This window comes from Temnothorax nylanderi, unplaced genomic scaffold (assembly GCF_030848795.1).
Source record: "Temnothorax nylanderi isolate EJ_2023f unplaced genomic scaffold, tnyl_v1.0 TNYL_tig0005_pilon, whole genome shotgun sequence".
Taxonomy (NCBI): domain Eukaryota; kingdom Metazoa; phylum Arthropoda; class Insecta; order Hymenoptera; family Formicidae; genus Temnothorax; species Temnothorax nylanderi.
In genome coordinates, this window is record NW_027249067.1 from 3,215,299 (window position 1) to 3,235,336 (window position 20,038).

At 43.1% G+C, this 20,038-nt stretch overlaps 1 protein-coding gene and 1 long non-coding RNA gene across 2 annotated transcripts; both read left to right on the forward strand.

The window, feature by feature from the left end:
- Positions 1-2,948: 2,948 nt before the first annotated feature.
- LOC139775292 (uncharacterized) lies at positions 2,949-4,511 on the forward strand. The gene is made up of 3 exons (XR_011718792.1): positions 2,949-3,170; positions 4,002-4,245; positions 4,305-4,511. It is a non-coding gene; the product is annotated as an uncharacterized lncRNA (long non-coding RNA).
- Positions 4,512-7,527: 3,016 nt separating this feature from the next.
- On the forward strand, positions 7,528-16,183 carry LOC139776642 (tubulin beta-1 chain). The gene is made up of 2 exons (XM_071713463.1): positions 7,528-7,743; positions 14,533-16,183. The coding sequence occupies exons 1-2, from the start codon at positions 7,687-7,689 to the stop codon at positions 15,817-15,819; spliced, it is 1,344 nt and encodes a 447-aa protein (XP_071569564.1). The 5' UTR covers positions 7,528-7,686; the 3' UTR covers positions 15,820-16,183.
- The last annotated feature ends 3,855 nt before the right edge of the window (positions 16,184-20,038 follow it).

Here is a 20,038-nt window from a genome sequence, read left to right on the forward strand (position 1 = left end):
TTTGCCGTAAAATACTATTAATTATTATTTATAAGTACCTAATCAACTTTGTATAAAATAAGTATCTACAATAAGAATTAGAAAAAAATTAGGTATTTAAAATTATAAGTTAGAATTAAAGGGACTAGCTGCTTACTACAAATAAATGATATCAATCGTAAATATGTGTTTGTTTTAATGTAACCAAGACCTTTTTTAAAGGCCTAATGTTTTAGTACGTAATGACATATCTTCTAACTTAACTCTCGACTACTTGATTACGTCAGTAATGAAACGAATGAACGGGGACATACGCCTGCGGAAGCATTTAGGCGCATCAGTTGTCGTTCACCTTCTTAAGATCAATAAAATGCCAGGCGGGGCAAGGTCTGGTCTGTTCAGGTCTCGGCTCTTCTCATCAGTCGCCAATCGCATTAATTTATTTATACATATACTTTTATTAAAACAAAGAAAACCCGCAAACATCAACATTTATTTCATATTTATATAATTTTCACAACTTTATAATAACGACTTGCGATAATTTTTTTTCTTCAATTACCGCAATTATAGAATTTTCTCTAAAAAAAACTCTCGCTACTCCTCTGCAATTTATCTTTAGCTCAATATTTCCATTATTTTTGACGATTATAATTGAGAAAATTGGCCACAAGACCAACGTTCTAAAGCTAATCGTTACGAACCAAAATTGGCTGGTCGTTTCAGTAGGTATATCATCCGCAGAAATGGAAACCGCACGCGACTCGCCCTGGCGCGCGCGTGTACATATATATATATAGACGATAAATCGATCGTTTTGACGGTGACTCAACGGTCGCTGCTTCTGACTCAGGGGGTAACTTCGCGCAGTAACCCCCTTATCACAATCGCTTCATTGCGAGGTGCGCTTCGCGCGGCTCCTCTCTTGCCCGCGGAAATTCCGCAGAGTCACGTTAGGGTAGGAACGCAACCACCGCCCCTATCAAGGTCGATAACCATGACTCATGTTCACCCTGCGCTGTGACATGCGTACATACAGAATGTCGCGCGCGTACATCTGTTACCAGGAGCGAATTCGGCATTCGGCGATACATGATACATACCTATGTGCCGGCGCGCGATCGACTAAGCCCGAGGCCTGACATTAAAGGCTGAAGGTTAGCCGTAGGAGTACTGAGCTTGAGTCAAGACGATTAACAGCTTGAACCTTGAACGTCTAGATTCGCACGATCATGATCGGATCGAGTTCGATTAAGATTTAAGAGCTTGTCTTTAACGACATATTTAACAATGCCTATATCTAAATGAACATACGACTCGAATAGGCTTCCATTGATTAATGAACTCAATGGCATTCGCATCGAAAAGAATTGTTAGAATGACATCATTTCGTCAGTTAATCATCCCTTCGTAGTTTCACGTCAAGTTATTCGATGCGTCTACTAATTATGATAAACGCGATGTAATATCGGTAAAAAATAATCAAGTTAAAACGTTTACACGTGTAAAAACTTGATGCCATGATTGAAAACGTAAAAAAAGCGTTACAAGGTATATTTATGCAAATAACTGCAGTCATTCTGTATGCAGATTTTGTGATCTCAAATTAATATTTGACATGACTGATGACATAAACAGCACGTTGCATAATCACTAACTTCAGCAAATCTGAATTAGATGGAATAGAAATCCTGTGCTCTTGAGCGTTAAACGTTAAAACATATTATTGAGCTAGCCTTGTGATTTTTCTCTATCTTTTTTACAATTCTTTTTCTTTGGCTTATAGAGTTCTCGTCAGTTCTAAATTTATTGCAGGAAGAGAATAAAGGCATTGAAAATGTTAGAATTATCGATCGCCAAGATTGTTATTAAGTAGACCTCGATTATATTTATCTTCATTTTAAAAATGATTTTTAAAATTTTGATTTGAGAATAAAAATCAGCTCTAAACGATGATGTCACATAATCCTCGTAACACAACGACGCTCTTCATCGACGCACCGCGAGAGAGAATTGCTTCCGGCGCATGAAGCCGCGATGGAAGTGGCATTAAATATTAGCTTGATACAGATCGATCGTTAATTATCGCGACACCCAACCGCGTAATGACGCCAGCGTTACTTTTTCCTCCCGGCGCGGCCGGCGGCGCGGGAACGTGCTCGGATCTGGTTTTAAAGGGGGACGTGATGTCACCCGGCGTTTACGCTCGCGGACACTCGCTGCTTAAATAGCAAAGCCAACGAAGGACAATAGACATGGGGCATTAAGCCGAGCGTATCCACGTGGATTGTTCTTCAGTCGGATATTACGCAATCTCTCGCGGCAAGATTGACGAAAGGCTTTTGTCGACTTACGTCAAGCCCTCTGACGCATCGCAATCAATCTTTTCGCCTCGCCTGCGAATCGTGCGAACCATAAACGATAGATTTTTACGAAACATTAGAAATAATCTCTAAACTAACAGCTTAATCTCCCTGTTATTTGTAGCACGCAACCTGCTGAGCGCACAGAACATTTCTCAGCTGTTTCTCGCCGCGTTCTGTGGAGAGAAACAGCTGAGAAATGTTCTTTTCCGTAAAGAAACGTATCCTCCGCGTTCGCTGAAACCAGCTGAAACCGTTAATCAACGATCGATTAGGGGATTAGGGCATCGCACTTATACAACGGGAAGCATTTCCGCGGAAGCGTCGAGAGGATCGTCGACGCACTTGCATGTCGGATATGCGGTCGTGTTGCGTGGCGCGATCGGGAAAAAGACAGACGTACAACGATCTTGGCGCACGGCCGAGAATCGTGCCGCGGCCACATAATAATTACGATAAAAACCACCGGGTATGTCGTGATCGATGCCGACGAAACCGCGTTATCACGCGAAACCACGTCGCCGCACGCGTGCGCGGGCCGAACGCACGATCGTGCGTGTGTGTGCGCGCGACCTTTCCTTTCCTTTGCTTTTTTATTCTCTCCTCTCCGAGATGACGACGGTGCGCGAGGTTGATCCATACAAGGCAACGAGCAAGGCAGGACCGGCTACACCCCGTCGTCGTCGTCGTCGTCCTCGTCGCAGCCGTCGCCGATCACACCTTCTCTCGCTCTCGATCGCGCGAGCACAACAACCGCAAGAACAACGTGTAATGTTAAACGTCGGTGTGTCACGCGCTGGATGCAAGGGCGCTTGACCCGGCTGTGATGTAATTATTCCTGTTCCTCGGCGTAATAGGTTGACGGCACGAAGAAGCTCGATTTACACGACACTGTCGCGTTGCCGTTACAATAAGACTCGTGAGATGTCTTTTATTGACATTGTTAAGAGTATGAGAGCTTTAATTTTGCCTGAGTGCAGGGTTCGTACGTAATTTGACGTTTCGCGCGAAAATGGACACTATACAGATTTCATTTAGTGACATCATCTTTAAACTGAATATTGTCCCCGAGATAATGAAAATAATATTGACGTTTCTTTCCGATGAAGTTATATTGTGTAGTTATATTTATAGCTTGAAATACCCGGCGTTACCCGGGTAACGTAATGTGCTTACTCATATAATAAATGCACTAAACTTAAATTACCTATTATCATAAAGTGTCATAGGGATGAAATTAGGGGGAAAGGGGTTTTTCCATGTTTCCATGCCTATTTTCGGCAGGGGTCTAGAAAGTAACCATGCAAAAGATTCAGATCGGTCAAAGGGTTTAAGAATTAATATAGGGAACATTACAGACAGACATTCTAGATCTAGTTTATATATAATGATAATTATAGAAGTCATATTTTAATTGAATCATAGATTTGATATAATAGTGTCGCATATAAATATAATGAAACTTTGTATTGAACTGTTAAAATATAATATACAAATTATAATTGTACAATAATATCTATTTAATTATAATCTAATCATATATAATCTATATTTTATATATGTATATATATATATATAATCTGTTATATGTATATATAACAGATTATAATTATAGATTACAATATACATCATGGAAAACTATAATATATTACGTTTTAGCAAGTCGGTTTATGCGCGAGGTACTACTATATGAGAAGAATGACGATAAAAATTAATTATATTACGCGGACGGAAGCGTCTGTGGGATGGGCAGCGATCGTTATATAGGTACACACACAGAATACGCTGCTTGTTCATTAATTAAGCCTGCCAAGTTGCCGCGGGCGTGTACATATCCGTGAGTCACTTATCGACTTTCTCCGACGGGGCTGGATAATCAGGATGGATCTAAGGCGACTACTGGGTAAGGGTGGAGTGAGCAACACTAAGGTTAATCACTTACTACATCGTGCTACTTTACAGGTGTTCTATCCATCCTGAGGGGTTGAAGGCGGCATTCGATCCTATTTCCCAAATGGCTCTACCTGCATTAAAGCCACGCGATAGTTCGTCAATCTTGTTAATGTTCCATCTTTTTTGTGCTGGACTTACGTGCGCTCAATAAATTTTCGCTATAAATAGTTTTAAAAAGAATAATTTGAAAAATTCAAAATTTTTACACGTACTTCTCTTTTGCTTCTGCCCTTGTACCGTATACGTCTATTTTCTAGCCGCAGCGTGTATGTTCTAGCAGGATGATTAGAAAGAACCGTATATACGGTTGACTCATCGTTTTTAATGAATGAACCATTACTGTCCATCTAAATGCACGTAAACCTTATGTGTAGGAGGTAATAAATCGGCGCGACCAAATTTTTTACGGCACCCAAGGTTGTCACGTAAACTCATACATGTTAAATATAAAAAATGTAATAAATTAAAACAAAAAAGTTATACAAGCATATACATATATTAAAAAAAAAACTCAAAATAATTAAAACTTACGTCTGATAGTCTGAGTCGACGAACGTTTCATTTTCGATATCGTACTTCCATATTCGCGTATTTATCGAGTAATATATAGGTCACGGAGTTCAGAATTGTTCAGAGACAATGGGTCTGTTCTGGCGCTATTATTCGCGAACGGATACATACGTATTCGCGCTATTTACGGTGCATACGGATGTAAATGCTCGTCCCATGTAAAACCTCCTAACAGGATTCATACTTAACGCATTTTCGAGGAGGCGTTAGATATGGCGCGCCGACGCATCTCACGTGGAAGCGAGACGGAAGGCCGCCGTTAAGGCAACGTAATGTCACACGAACGCGTAATCGTGGACGAATACGGTACTGCTTCGCAAAGAACCAGCATCTCGCGAGGACTCTTTCGAGAAACGCTTTTAACTGTAAACTTCTTGTGCCGTCGTCACGGCCAAAAAAGAAAATAGAGGTACGGATATAACGCTATTTTAAAGACGGAAATATCTCAATAATCTCACAAATGTGATAAGAATTAATCATATATTAGTTGATTATAATATAATTATATAATTAATATACAAATAATATATATATATATAATCACCATAATTAAATTATATATTTCTTGCGTTCGTGGAACATCCAATTATTTCGAACAAAATCATTTCGAAAAATTAAAAATACTAGATATCAATTAAAATTCTTCCTATATAATATAATTAATCTCAAGATTAATTTTTTAATCGTGTACATAATATCTTTCGAGAATTTTATAGAGATATTAATGTCACAAATAGCCAAATCTGTCAGAAATTAAACAGTTTCTCGCAAAGTCTGCTATAAATGTCGGCAGAATGCCAGCAGAAGTATGAGAAAATCCGTCAACAGGATATGCTGGCAGATTGCAGAAGCCGAGCAAAATCTGTCATTTTCTGATCATTTAATTAAGTGATATATTCCATCTTTATATATTCAAATTACAGATAAAATTCGAGCCTAATGCGGACACGCCAATAAACGCCAGTCTGCCGCAATATTCTGCTCGAGCATACCGCTAGCATTTTGCTCACTGGGTTAATCGAGCTACGGTTCGAATTAATCGAATTAGCCTCTAACGAGCGTTGCTTGTCTCGCGGAAAGATTGGCGTTGCCGGCAATTAGACGTGCGGAGGCCTGCGGAGAACGTGAGCGTCACAATTCGCATCTGCAATCGCGCGGCTCGCCACCGCCAACGAGAGCCACGCCTGCGAATCGATAAGCTGCGGCAGGCGCTCGTATCTCGCGCCGAGATGCACGCCCGGAAATCGGCTGACGGAGCAACGGAAATATATACGTGTACCGAGCATTTCTCTCTCGCGCGCCGGAACGAAATCATCTCGTGTCGACGCGACGATACGCCGCTCGCAATTGACCCAACCAATCGAATATACCGATATACCCTTCGTATTTATGTCGAGAGGGCTCTCCGCGGGCAGATCTAGCCTCGCCCGCATCCATTAGGTCCCAATCAGGGCCGGTGCTCTTTCGCAGCATCTCGGGCGATCACGTGGGGGCGCTGAGATTTTGAAATTAACGGTCCAGTAACGGATTATTAAATTAATGTTACAGAGCTATGCGTAAATCACATCGTCGTTGTAGTTTTGAGAATTTAAGCCGAGGTATCGTAGATTACGTAATCATATTTGATATCTAAAAATAAGTCGAATTGTTGCGAATTTTATGTTTTGATGTTACGAATTGTTTAAATTAGGAAAGAAATTGCGATTCTTTCGTATAATTTTTATTATGTTAATTCTCGCGCCTATCTGTCGCTGTTAAATCGTTTTTATATCAAAATCGATTTTTTAATTTACTATTAATTCAAAATGTTTTCCATTTAACTAACAGAATAAAACAATCGTTTAGATGTATTATGCGAAAAGTCAATTTGATGGTATTTTTGTGGAAATTGTATACAAGTAACTTGAGATTTCGCAGAGTGATCGAATATTTAAAAATTCGCTGAAGAGTATGAATTAAAAAAGCCAACGCGATGAACGAAGGGCTCTATTGTATAGCCGTAAAGAATTTTGCCGAGTGACTCTCTTCGTTATTCCATTGTTAGGAAAATGGAAAAACTTTTTATTATTCGCATGGAACGACTTGTTCCATGCGTTAAACAAGCAAACGTCTATTACCGAACAAAAGGAAAAAGAAATAGAAGTACGATCTCGAATATCAATCACGTTCAACCGTTCCGACGGATATGTTCGCGAGAAATCGCGTAGGATTTCGGACTCTCGAGGCTCCAGTCTGGTAGCAATCGGCACATAGAAAAATTTAAGCAGTAAAACTTAAGCAGTAAGAAATCAACGGTATGGATTCGCTACCGCTTAGGGCCGTGCCTTAAGTTCTTGACTGTGATTGGCTGATTTGCTTACTGCTTGAGTTTTTCTATGTGCCAAGGCCCTTATAATGTTGCGCTATAGCGGTTTCTCTTGAAATTCAGAGAATCGAAGCAGCGCGTTTCTCTGGCGGCGCGGCGCGCGGAGCAGCGAGTCAACGCGGCGAGCGAGCGAGCGAGCGAGCGAGCGGCGCGAAGTTGGCAACGCTGCCGCCGCGCGTCGGCCGCGCGGCGTCCGCGAATCGCGACGGCGCGGCGGAGGCGGGCTCCGCCAATCGCGCGCGCCCAACATCCTCCCCTCCCCGCCATCGCTCCAGTAGAGGCTTGAAAATCTGTAACGGCCACCGCAACCGTCGCATACTCGTCTCTGGGCTCTCGCGACGCGTTAGTCTGTACTCGAGTCAGTTCGATAGTAATCGCCGTTAGTCGCCGCCGCATTCAAGGTACCCCAAGGGTCACTCTTTTCGTGAGGTTACAACAAAACTCCGCACGAGCAACATGAGGGAGATCGTCCACATCCAGGCCGGCCAGTGCGGTAACCAAATTGGAGCGAAGGTAGGCGAATTCAGGCAATCCCGGGGATCGACCGTACGCGCGCGAAACTGAGACCGTCGGCGTCCCGCGTGTCCTTTGTTCGCGGTCAACTTCTCGTCGGTCCAAGAGGACTGTCTACCGCGAGACCGTCGACGTTCCTTCGTTTTTTGCGCCCGCTCGCTCGAAATTCGGGCTCGAGATCGTTCCACCGGCGACGAGTGACGCGATAATCGCCGAGGGCGTTCTCGGCCTCGCTCGCCGGGTTCTGCGCCGGGTCGCCGCGCCATTTTTCTCGCCGCTCGATATCCGCGTCCGAGATGAGGACCGTCGTCCGGTGGGAACGAGGACGTCGCGTCGGAATTTTCCCCGTCGCTCGGCGGGCACGCTGGTATGCGAGGAAAGCCTCGGGCAGCCTCGCCCGCGCGGCGGGCGGTCGAAGACCTGTCATGGCGACAGAAGCTCGCCGGCCGGCCGGTATAGCTTAACGGTTTTTTCCTTCCCCCCCCCCTCTGTCGGTCCTTTTCTCTCCCTCGCCGTACGACCGCGTTCTCGTGCGAACGCGTCGTCGTTGCCGCGCGTCGGCCATCTTCTCTCGCCGTTTCTCGTGTATATTTCGCAATTTCCGCGTACGCCGTCGGGCGACCGCGACGGAGCACAGAACACGCGAACGGGGCGAATCGTTCGCTGAAATTTATCTGTCACTTGACCGGGAACGGAGCTGGGTGTGGCATATCTCTCGGCGACGAGAGAAAGCGAGAGAGAGAGAGAGAGATCGCGCGACGGCATCGACCGGCTGCGCGCGCATCTCTTTCTCGCTCTTTTTCGTTCCACTGACATTCTCCGCTTTTCCGTCTCGCAATAATCCTGGCCGTCGGCCCGCAAATGTTGCCTCGCCTCCGCGACGTTTACTCGTAAAACATACGGGAGATCTGTTCCCAATAAGAAATGAGATGCATTTCACGCTCCAGACGCTCCATTCGATCGCCGCGCCGGTTCGATTTTATCGCGAATAGAACCGGCTGGTCGTATTTTGTTTCTTGTACGTCCATCTTTCCTCGTTCCCCCGCTCTGCGTCTCCTTCCCCCCCTCCCCCGTTCAGGCTGGCGTGTGTTAAGGGTGAGCACACACCGAACGAACGAATGCCGATCCCGACGTCGACGAGATGTTTTGGTCCATTCAGCTGCTACGACCGCTCGCTGAGCGGCTAAGGCTGTGCGGTCCACTTGACGCTACAAATGCTTCGGAGCGTTCTCCTTCTTCTTTCTTCATTGAAAGAAAAGAAGAGAAATGCTTCGGAGCATTTGTAGCGTCAAGTGGACCGCAGCCTAAGTAGCAATTAACTGTTTTGCTTTGCAACTGTTGTAAAATTTCCTCGTTAGAAATGCGATCGATCTCTTCGCGAGATCTTCAGATCTTTCGATCCAGTCGTTCCGGGCATTCGTGAGAATCGCGCGACTCGGGCAACCGTTAGCACGTTTTCGTGTCCGGTCGCGGTGTGGACGCCCCTTAAGGGCAGATGGAATTCCTGCGCCGCGTCCGTCGGCCGCCCGGCGCGGCGTCACGATCGCGTTTAACGGCCACGCCAGCGTTCGTCGGTCGTATGGCGTGGTGTATTTTAAAATGTTTATGCGACGCCGTTAACGGACAACCGGACGGACGCGTGGCCAATGCTGGCCACTGCGTTATCACGAGTCGACACGCTCGGACGCTCGGAGTCCCCGCCGCTAATCGTGCGAATCGGCGTCTCCGTTTTCTACGTGCACGCGCTCCATTCCCTTTTTACCGTCGCACACTTCTCGCCGACTTATCGATCTCTCCGTCTTCGATATTTGTCTTTTTCTTTTTTTTTTTATAAATCAAGTTATTCGAATAGCGTCGCGTTTACAGAAACGTGAGATTCGGCTTCTGGTAGCGCGGGTTTAATTTTTGCCTGAATAAAAATAAAAAACGACAAATATCTTTAACGCTACGGACGGAAATAAGTTTAGCCTGGAGAATAATGGTTCAAATGTTTATGTATAAATTTTTTTACGTAAAGATCATGTAAGCCCACGCAATCGTGTTCGTGATGCAGGTCGGTCTTTTGCAACGATTGTTAATCTTATCTGAATAACCGACGATAAAGATTGCAGATCGAGGAGAAGGTGATCGACGTTTGTCGTCACGCTTCCGTAATTTTTAAGGCTGCTGCACCAAGTCAATGCCCGTTTCTCGAGCTGTCTATCTCAATCGATCCGAGGTCACGGTAGCGTAACATCAAAGGCTATTTTTTTACCTACCCCTTTTTTTACAACAGACTAGTAGTAATGAGAACGCATATCGATTAGATGGAAAATGTTTTCTAACTGAAGAACCCGAGTAATTGCTGTCGCGATAAACTCTCCGATGCACTTTGTTTTCAATTTTCAACTTGTCCAAAATCTGCGATAACATTTACCGATAACCGAGTTATCGCCGAGGATGCGTAAACCGATAAGAAATATGTACAGTTTAAAAGCCTCATTTTCTACCTTTTAATTCTGGAAATTCAGGAATTAAGAGTAATTTGTTATTTCATGTGTTTACGCTACAATACCGCTGATAAAATATTCAACATCTTTTATTCGTCCAAATTCCAGTATAATGAAGAAAGAATTTGGTTCAATATACCGCAAAATATACCGTTCAATATTCTCCGTAAAGTATACCAGAGGAGATAAGATAGTTAAAAGATGTATAAGGGGTGCTCCAAGAAGAAGCTCGTACCTGCCGAAAAAGCATTAGAGAAAATTGGGGCGAAATTACGGTAAAAATTTAGCGTAGTTGCAGGGCCTGGCTTTCTATCTACGCGAGCTTGTTGTGTAACCATTATATACGAATGTGCCCATTTAACGAACGCCTTCGAGTCCAAGGACACCGAGTCTCGGCGTTAGCACGGCAACGCGCTCCCAAATAAAGGAAGCCGGCGATATCCTCTCTCGCCATTTTCCTTCGCATCACCTCGGCCCGTTTCGAACCGTTTCGCTCGTTGCCGACAAGAGCCGGCCCTCTCTTTCTCGCTGGATATAGCCAGGTGTATCGATCGCGTCGAGTCGCAAAGGCTGGGGTTTCGCCTACTGTCGCGACTCGATGACGATTACTATTTTACGATTTCAGTTTTCTTTTTTTCCTTCGCGTTTCGGTCTTGAAATAGATGTTGCAGCGGGATAAATATAATTGAAGTCGTTAATAATATCCTATCGCCGACTGACATTAGGTGCTTTCCATTTACATCAAAACTCAGATAATTCTCACTTGTGACGTCGTTCTATCCTTTTTGGCAATTAATGAATAATAAAGACAGAATGACGTCACAAGTGAGAATTATCTGAGTTTTGATGTAAATGGAAAGCATCTAATATCTGTAAACGACACTCGACCTATTAATATATGGTATCTTACATTAATAAAGATGAAAAGCGTAACTTTTAATGTTACATATCTTGAAATATGTAACAGTAATATCTTTTATTGCGAGTATTTTTTAAGAAATAGATCTGGTTTATTATCAAGTTGCATTTATGAGCGAGTACCTTGTAATCAATGCGGCCAGTTTACGTCCTCATTTACGGGATTCTATAATCTTTATATTACCTTAATTACAAAAATATATGTTCTAAATCTACATTCAAACGAGATGCGTAATTAATTATGGTTATTATTTCTACACGCGAGCATAAGCATTCGTATAAACTACATGAAATAGAATCCTCGATAGAATTCGTTGTTTCCGTTTACTTCAATGGTTTTACTATTCCGTGTAGCTGTAACATATTGGAGTGCAGCTCCAATATTCACTTCGTGCCGTTACAACCAGCTGCTCTCATAGAATTGTGCATTTTGCAACGGGAAATAGTCCTAACACTTTCCATTTATTATTAGCTGCATTATCTTATTATGTTTTGTGGCGTAATATTCTTAAACGATGCTTAGGCTCAATAAGGACCTTTCTTTTAAAGAAGAATTATAACATTCCTCCGACCTAAACTTTCTGGAGAACAGTAGAACAGTATAACTAGTATTTTCTAAAGAACTCCTATTTTATATTTAGTATTTTTTAATTTTGATTGTCTAGTTGGTATATATACATCATACATAAATATATTTATATACACTCATGTGTAGCTCCAATATTCACTTCGTGCCGTTACAACCAGCTGCTCTCATAGAATTGTGCATTTTGTAACGGTGTAATAGTTCTAACATTTCCCATTTATTACTAACTACATTATCTTATCACGTTTTGTGGCATAATATTCTTAAACGATGCTTAGGCTCATTAAGAACCTTTTCTTTAAATACAGATTCATATATTTATGTGATGTATTTATACTAAATAAATATATTTTAATACAAAATTAAAAAAATGCTAAATATTAAATAGGAGTTCTTTAGAAAATACTAATTATATTGTTCTTTCTTCATACATACATACATACATACATACATACATACATACATACATATACGTCACGCATATACATATATACATCGCATTCCTGTATAGTCTAGCTAGATAGACAACCCTTGGCGAATTAGCCCTCTTTAGCGTCTCTCTTTCATCTGCCATAAGCGGCAATCCATTAAAGTCAGTGGGACCCTCGGGATCACTCGCATCGGACCAATTGCATCGCGTATCCGCTCGGTGGTTACGCAACGCGTAAGTGCAGCGTCGCGCGTGGCGACGTGTATGCATTTAGAATAACGGTACGACCTTTCGCGCTGCTTCCGGTCTCGCGACGACGGTCCGCGTCTGTCGCCAGCTGTTGGCGACGTCGAAGTCCTAGGTGCGTGACTCGACTCGAGAAAAATGGGGAAAAATTAAAAATAAATGGACAAACAGATCGCTGCAGTGCATAACCGAACGATCATCGTTCATGTTAATCGCACTGTCGTTTTACAATCATCTCTATATATAGCGGTGACATTGGTGACTCATATCTGACTGTAACATATACATTGCGCGGCCAGGCTGGAAGAGGAGGAGGAGAGGAAGAGGAGGAGTTGGGTGGGGACAGATAGGGTTAGGTGATCTTAGCTTTCGAACGACGATGATCATATATGGTCACTGCTTAATACACCCATCGTCTCCATGTGGGACGTACGTACCGAACGGTAGGCGGACCTGGCGTTTTTACGGTAACTTTCACGCAGATTGTATATGGACTTGAGATTATTCAATGACAATTTCTTGGGGAAAAAAAAACTGACTCGATGGAAGTCGCGACGCAGCGATGAGACTGTCTGCAACGCTCTTATTTACTTTCGACTTTGTCTCTTTGATCGAGAACTTATTAAATAAATATAAAATGAAAACTAAAAACAGCTTTATTGAATGCGATAATGTAGTAAAATATTCTTTTAACCATTTCTAATTTTATAATGAATAGATAGTTACGAAATGCACAGTTAGCTACAACTGCAAATGGCGAAATCATTTTTCGTTTTGCGAATTTATATTTGAGGACAGACAAATTGCAAACAGCCGACTTCCGTAATGGAGCGTCTTGATTGTGAAATGTCGAGAGACTAGAGACGAATAATTTGCCAAGTGATGTGTAATTTGTTATTTTGCCACGCTCCGACATAAAGTTGCATGATATCCTCTATGATAAGACAATTGAACTATCAAGACGTTATAATTACGTTAGTCTAGCCATTCTATTTGCGTGCCCTTGTACTTAGGAGGATATACACGTATCTCTCGCACGTCGATTTCCAGAAATATACCGCGGGGTCCTTGAACCGCGTTTCCCGAGATGAAGTGGAGATGCATCGTGGACCGCACGCGGTGCGCCGACAATTTCGCAATTAATTTCCCCTTTTGTTTGCAAATAAGGAGTTGCATCAGACACGCCCAGTCATTCTGAATTGCTAATTGGAAGGGGGAAAAGTCCCAAACTATCTTCTTTGCACGTAGAAATCAATCAGAAATTAATTTGCTTCATTAATATTAATTAATATATGCGAGCACTGAAATGTTGTCTCTCTCAGCAAATCTTTTGCGATTTGTCATTCACGGATTACTCGAGATTGTCCGGGTGCATAAGTATTTAATTTAAAAATTACGCTCTCTTCATCGCGACTTTAAATTGAAAGACATTTACAAGCGATTGACATTTCAATCTGAAGTGCCGATTATGATTATCACGGTGAAACGAGCGCTTCCGGGAGATTACGTGGCGACGTGGTCCATTGCTGAAGCGTCGTACCCATTGCATCGCGATGCGCTTCGACGAGGCGATCGACCGGCCGCTGCGAGACAGGAGCGTAACACCGCGCTTACGGGACTAATTAGTCTCGATTATCGCTCGGGCGATTCGGTTACACCATCGAGAGGCGGGCTCGCTTTAAAAAATGCGAAAGGGAAAAAAAAGAGAAACGTAATTCGATGCGCAGGCCTTGAGATATTACGATTAATTACACGCGAGTTATTCGCCGTGCGCGCGAGGTCGTTGAACGGCGAACTCCGTTCGCGCTTGATACAATGGAAGGCTGGAAAACGGATGCGAGGATAATTGCGGGGAGAAAGCCGGTGCGCGAAGCTTCCTTCCTACGCGCGGATGATGCGTGATTCAGAACGCGTATCTAATTTTTATGGCAGCGCTGACTCGTTACGGCACTTGCTAGACGAAGAAATACGCGTCGCACCCTTATTTCCTTTATCGAATAAGAAGCAGTTATATCGCGCCTATAAACTGCTTCTTATTAGCCCCTGCAATGATATATTAAAATGTAAAGTTTCTCTTTCTAATGGAAGTATTCTTACGAGGTGACTTTTTTGTATTGCAGTTTTGGGAAATCATAAGCGACGAGCATGGCATTGACCCGACCGGCACCTACCACGGTGACTCCGATCTTCAGCTGGAGAGAATCAACGTCTACTACAATGAGGCGTCCGGCGGCAAATACGTGCCGCGTGCCATCCTCGTCGATCTGGAACCCGGTACCATGGACTCCGTGCGCTCGGGACCGTTCGGCCAGATCTTCAGACCGGACAACTTCGTGTTCGGTCAGAGCGGCGCTGGCAATAACTGGGCCAAGGGCCATTATACCGAGGGCGCCGAGCTCGTGGATTCTGTCCTCGATGTCGTAAGAAAAGAGGCCGAGAGCTGCGACTGCCTGCAGGGATTCCAGCTCACGCACTCCCTGGGCGGTGGTACCGGCTCCGGTATGGGTACCCTGCTCATCTCGAAGATTCGCGAGGAATACCCTGACAGAATCATGAACACGTACTCCGTCGTGCCGTCGCCCAAGGTGTCCGATACAGTCGTCGAACCGTATAACGCCACTCTCTCCGTACACCAGCTCGTCGAGAACACCGATGAGACCTACTGTATCGACAACGAGGCCCTTTACGATATCTGCTTCCGCACCCTGAAACTGTCGACGCCGACGTACGGCGATCTAAACCATCTCGTCTCCCTCACGATGTCCGGTGTAACGACCTGTCTGAGGTTCCCCGGCCAGTTGAATGCCGATCTTAGGAAACTTGCCGTAAACATGGTGCCCTTCCCCCGTCTCCATTTCTTTATGCCTGGCTTCGCGCCTCTCACATCTCGCGGCAGCCAACAATACAGAGCGCTCTCCGTACCGGAGCTCACCCAACAGATGTTCGACGCCAAGAACATGATGGCAGCGTGCGATCCTAGGCACGGCAGGTACCTCACAGTCGCCGCCATCTTCCGCGGTAGGATGTCGATGAAGGAGGTCGACGAGCAAATGCTCAACATTCAAAACAAGAACAGCTCGTACTTCGTCGAGTGGATACCGAACAACGTCAAGACCGCCGTGTGCGATATCCCGCCGCGCGGTCTCAAGATGTCCGCCACGTTCATTGGCAACTCCACCGCCATCCAGGAACTGTTCAAGCGCATCTCTGAACAGTTCACTGCCATGTTCAGGAGAAAGGCTTTCCTTCACTGGTACACCGGCGAGGGCATGGACGAGATGGAATTCACTGAGGCCGAATCGAACATGAATGACTTGGTGTCCGAGTACCAGCAGTACCAGGAGGCTACCGCGGACGAGGATGCAGAATTCGACGAGGAGCAGGAAGCTGAGGTCGACGAGAACTAAGAAAAAAATATATATATCCCGCGACGGAAGCGACACTCTCCCTATTCTCTCTCTCTCCCTTTCTCTCGACCGAGCGATAACGCAACACACCCTTCACCCATGCTTCTTAACTCGTTATCTCTCTCTTTTGTATCTTTTTTTACCGACTTCTGTTTCGAACTTTCGCGGAGCGCGCGCGCGCTTTTCGTTGCTGCCCGTCAATATCGCACCTAGTGCGATAATTCGAAGATTGATTTCTTATTTTTGAATGTGTCTTTCTACAAGATTACTTTCGATTACTAATTCTCGCGCGCCCCTATCATCATCCACTGTACAACCGCCGAGAGCGGCCGCTACATATTTGAATAAATTATTATCATATGAATCTGTCGTCACTCGCACTACCCTGATTATTACACAGACCTCTAGACTCTAGTGCTATTGAGTTTTGTATTTTCGGAGACTTCGTATATATTTATATTCGTCTGTTGTCATACGCAATTTTATACCATGATAAAATAGGTGTGAATAAAGATCCATGAAATATACGAAGAGAGTATTGATTAGACATTCAGTTATATACATATATCTGATATGTTAAAGCTAGAATTTGAAAATATTTACGGGATAAATGTCACGATTGCGAAAAAATAAGTTTTGAATAAATGTACGAGCGCTGCAATTATTACAATAATTTACTTGAAATTTGGATCGACACAGAAATAAGATACATTAGTTGGACTCGACATTTATTAATTTGTTTTTTCAAGTGTGTATTTTCCATAACTAAAAACGGTCCGGTGTAACATTCCGTTTGTTTTCGATATCGAAATGACAAATTTCTGATGAATTGGCGATTAACTTGTCAAGTGATATCTGCATTATCTTATTGACATTGAATAGGATTATTGATTTTTTATTGTTTGACATTCGGAAAGAAAGATTATAGAGATTAAGAACGATGAATTATATACATAATTAATTTTATATGATCTAGTTATACAGTTAGAAGTGTTACGAATAATTTTGCTCGTTGAATTAATCGACGAGTATGTTAATGACAGTTTGATCGGAAAGTCGCTTTTTTTTAACTGAAAGAAATATAAATAAACGATCTTTAGTTTTCGCTATCTTGCTGCATTTATATCAGAGCTATTCGAGTCTATATTTAAATTAAGTTATACATATGTTCCACCTTTTCTCAAATGTTTATTGCACTTGCTCGCAAAATTATGTGCATCTAAGTGTATGCAATATGTAAATGTATGAATCTAAAAAAAGTATGCCTAAATGATTGCAAATCAGTCATCTCTACAGGAAAGTCGCCCTTATTTTTTTTTATTATAAAAATACAAAGCACAGGAGCAGGCCTATTTGGCGAGTCATCCTTATTGATTTATCTGTATTTCAGAGACATCTGTATTTTTATCGAGCAACACGATTTTAAATTTTTTAATAGACTAATGAATTGCTTACATAATTACCAGTGCTAGTAAAAATGGGAAGTACCGACCGCGTCTTACCGACGGAAGTTACAAATTATATAACTCTACCGGGCGAACATTTACTAAGTATACGCAATTACAGATTCTTCGTACTTATTTACCATACGTTAATCTTGAAAGCCGATAATCAAGAGACACGGTAGTGTCTCGCGCCAAGTATACGCGAAGCGAGACCGCACCGTGGATCATTTACGCGACGCAACGAGTTGCGAGTACCCGAGATTTTGAGATCTCGATAACCAGTGATTTTATTTACCCGTATCTCTCATATTTCCGCTTTCTCTGCACAATAATTACCGTTCAGGAACAATAATGATATTTAATTATGACTACTCGTAAAATTAATCCGCGTTGTACGCGTCTTACATCTCGCAGAGTTCAGCAAATTATTCTCGCATGAGATGGTAATTGCGCCACTTTAGCGGCCGCGAGGTATTGCTTCGCCATCATGGCGAAAGCAAAACGCTTTGCATCCGCGCTGCGGTAACGAAGGAATGTCGAGCGCATCGCTCCGGTTAGCGAGCTAACGGATTAACGGAGATACAGTTAAGCCGACGGAATCAGCGCGTTTCGCGCTAAGATCGATATACGCGTTTCATGGACCAAACGCGTACAGAGTCGAAAAATGCGACGATGTGTTGCATTTTCGTCCGGGACAGTAGTCGGCATGCAAGAAACTCGAGCCGGCGCTCGAAGTTGGAAATAACCGCGACCGCGTTGCGACCCTGCGCTTCCGGTCGCGCCTCCTTCGCCCCTACCCCGAGATTATTACCTTATCTCGGTCCTCTAATTTCGCACAATTGACCACCGCCTCCGTGGCCCGCGTGACATTCTCCCACGATCTTCGGTTCCCCTAAATTGATTCTGCCGTTTTAACGATCAGCTCATTTTTATGATTGCTTCGTGATTTTTGATCGCGCAGCAGCGTGCAAAAAGAAACTTAAAATTTTGTAATTATATATAACTAGATAAAGAAAATATAAATAAAATAATAAAATTACAAACATAAATAATTACTTGATAGGCTGAATTATATAAATATATTATTATTATAAATGACGTAAATCGTGCGACGTGTACGGAAAATTATCGGATTCGATTTTGGCCGTTCGCCTTTGATAAGACGCAGACATCGACCTTAATAGAGGCGACATGACTCATCGCGTGTCTCGCTGTATGTCGACCGTCTCGTCTTACGAATTCGATCCATCGCCAGGCGCCGCACGCAATAACAAAGTACGCGTCGTATGTACGTGCCTAGCTCATTAAGAAATAGAGATAAGCATCGTTTCCTGCTTATCGTGCCAAATACCGACTCTCGCGTATAGTCCCTGCCCAAAATATAATTCAATTTCATCGAAATTTTCTTTCTAAATTGTCATATTCTATCTAAAATATTTCTAAACAGAGAGCGTCCCGGGAAAATGCAGGTTTAATCTTCGACGCCTAGACTTCGAAGTACCCCCATAAAAATATCAGAAATTAACGCACGCGATTGCGAAAATTATCTCGCAGTTTTATTTAATCACCCGTACCCTGGCAGAGGGTCGATATACTCGATATACAGAAAAGAAGAAATTGTCAAATCAAAACTTATATGCATATACTCTGATGATATACGCAACATATAATCTTATAAGAATTTCAGCTTTTCCGATTAAGAATTTCAACTTTTTATTTCAACTCTTTTTCCCTGATTGAACTATTGTTTAACGCAATATAATCTCATTTCCAAGATTATAGATTGTTGAGTACAAATACGTCTTGAGTATACAAGTCTTGATTTCCCGAGTCGAAATTTTAGACCTATTTTCGACCCTTTTCTAACGTCTGTAGATGATGCTAGAGGATCAATGTTTAATTTACATGGAAACTTTAGTCCTACTTAGCGTCTCTAAAATAGCAGAAAACGTACAAAATGCTACTTGTAGGTTCTAAAGAGGACTTCAGTAAAGCCTCGTAAAAGCCTCCAGGTCCTCTGGAAACTGTAGGCAAGTAGCATTTTATACGTTTTTTGCTATTTTAGAGACGCTAAGTAGGACTAAAGTTTCCATGTAAATTAAACCTACATTGATCCTCTAGCATTTACAGATGTTAGAAAATTCAGGTCAAAAATAGGTCTAAAATTTCGACTCGGGAATTGACACCTCTTTTTTCTGTGTAGCAAGTTTCGTTGCTCCGTTTGACAAAAAGCGCGGTTTGTCTCGCCGATTTCTTCCCGAATATCGAGCGAGTGACCGCGCACGTCGCGTCGCGCCGACGACGACGCGGATGTTAACGGGAGCTGAGGACAGACGTTACAATAATAGACGGAGGTGACGTCTTTTACGTCGTCGAGGGAAGACCGCGAAGGAGCCCGGCGCACAGCTGGAGACGGAACGCGACGACTATCTCGATTATCATCATCTTCGACGAGGAAAGCGCTGCTTGAAGAGTGACTCACGAGATAAAGACCCCCGAGCGTCTGACTCCGGCCGTGTACTTTTGGAATCTTTTTAAGACCGACATCCTGCTCCAAGAATTCGCGGTACGCGACCGCGTAGATGCGTTCCACGCGTTACAGCCAATTGTGCGTTGTAACTTGAGACGACGATTAAACTGGCCATTACTACTTAAGCACGAACGTCTGATGTTAGTAGAAAAATATGTCAAATATTTCCATTTAAATAGTTTCCATCAATCATTATACTTGTAGAAAGTGGTACGAAATTCTGCTATACAGGCGTAAAAATAAG

Bases quoted from the DNA above. Each gene is read 5' to 3' on its own strand.
- LOC139776642 (XM_071713463.1), top strand. From the start codon at position 7,687: ATGAGGGAGATCGTCCACATCCAGGCCGGCCAGTGCGGTAACCAAATT. The intron at 7,744-14,532 runs GTAGGCGAATTC...TTTGTATTGCAG, and splicing joins GTAACCAAATTGGAGCGAAG to TTTTGGGAAATCATAAGCGA.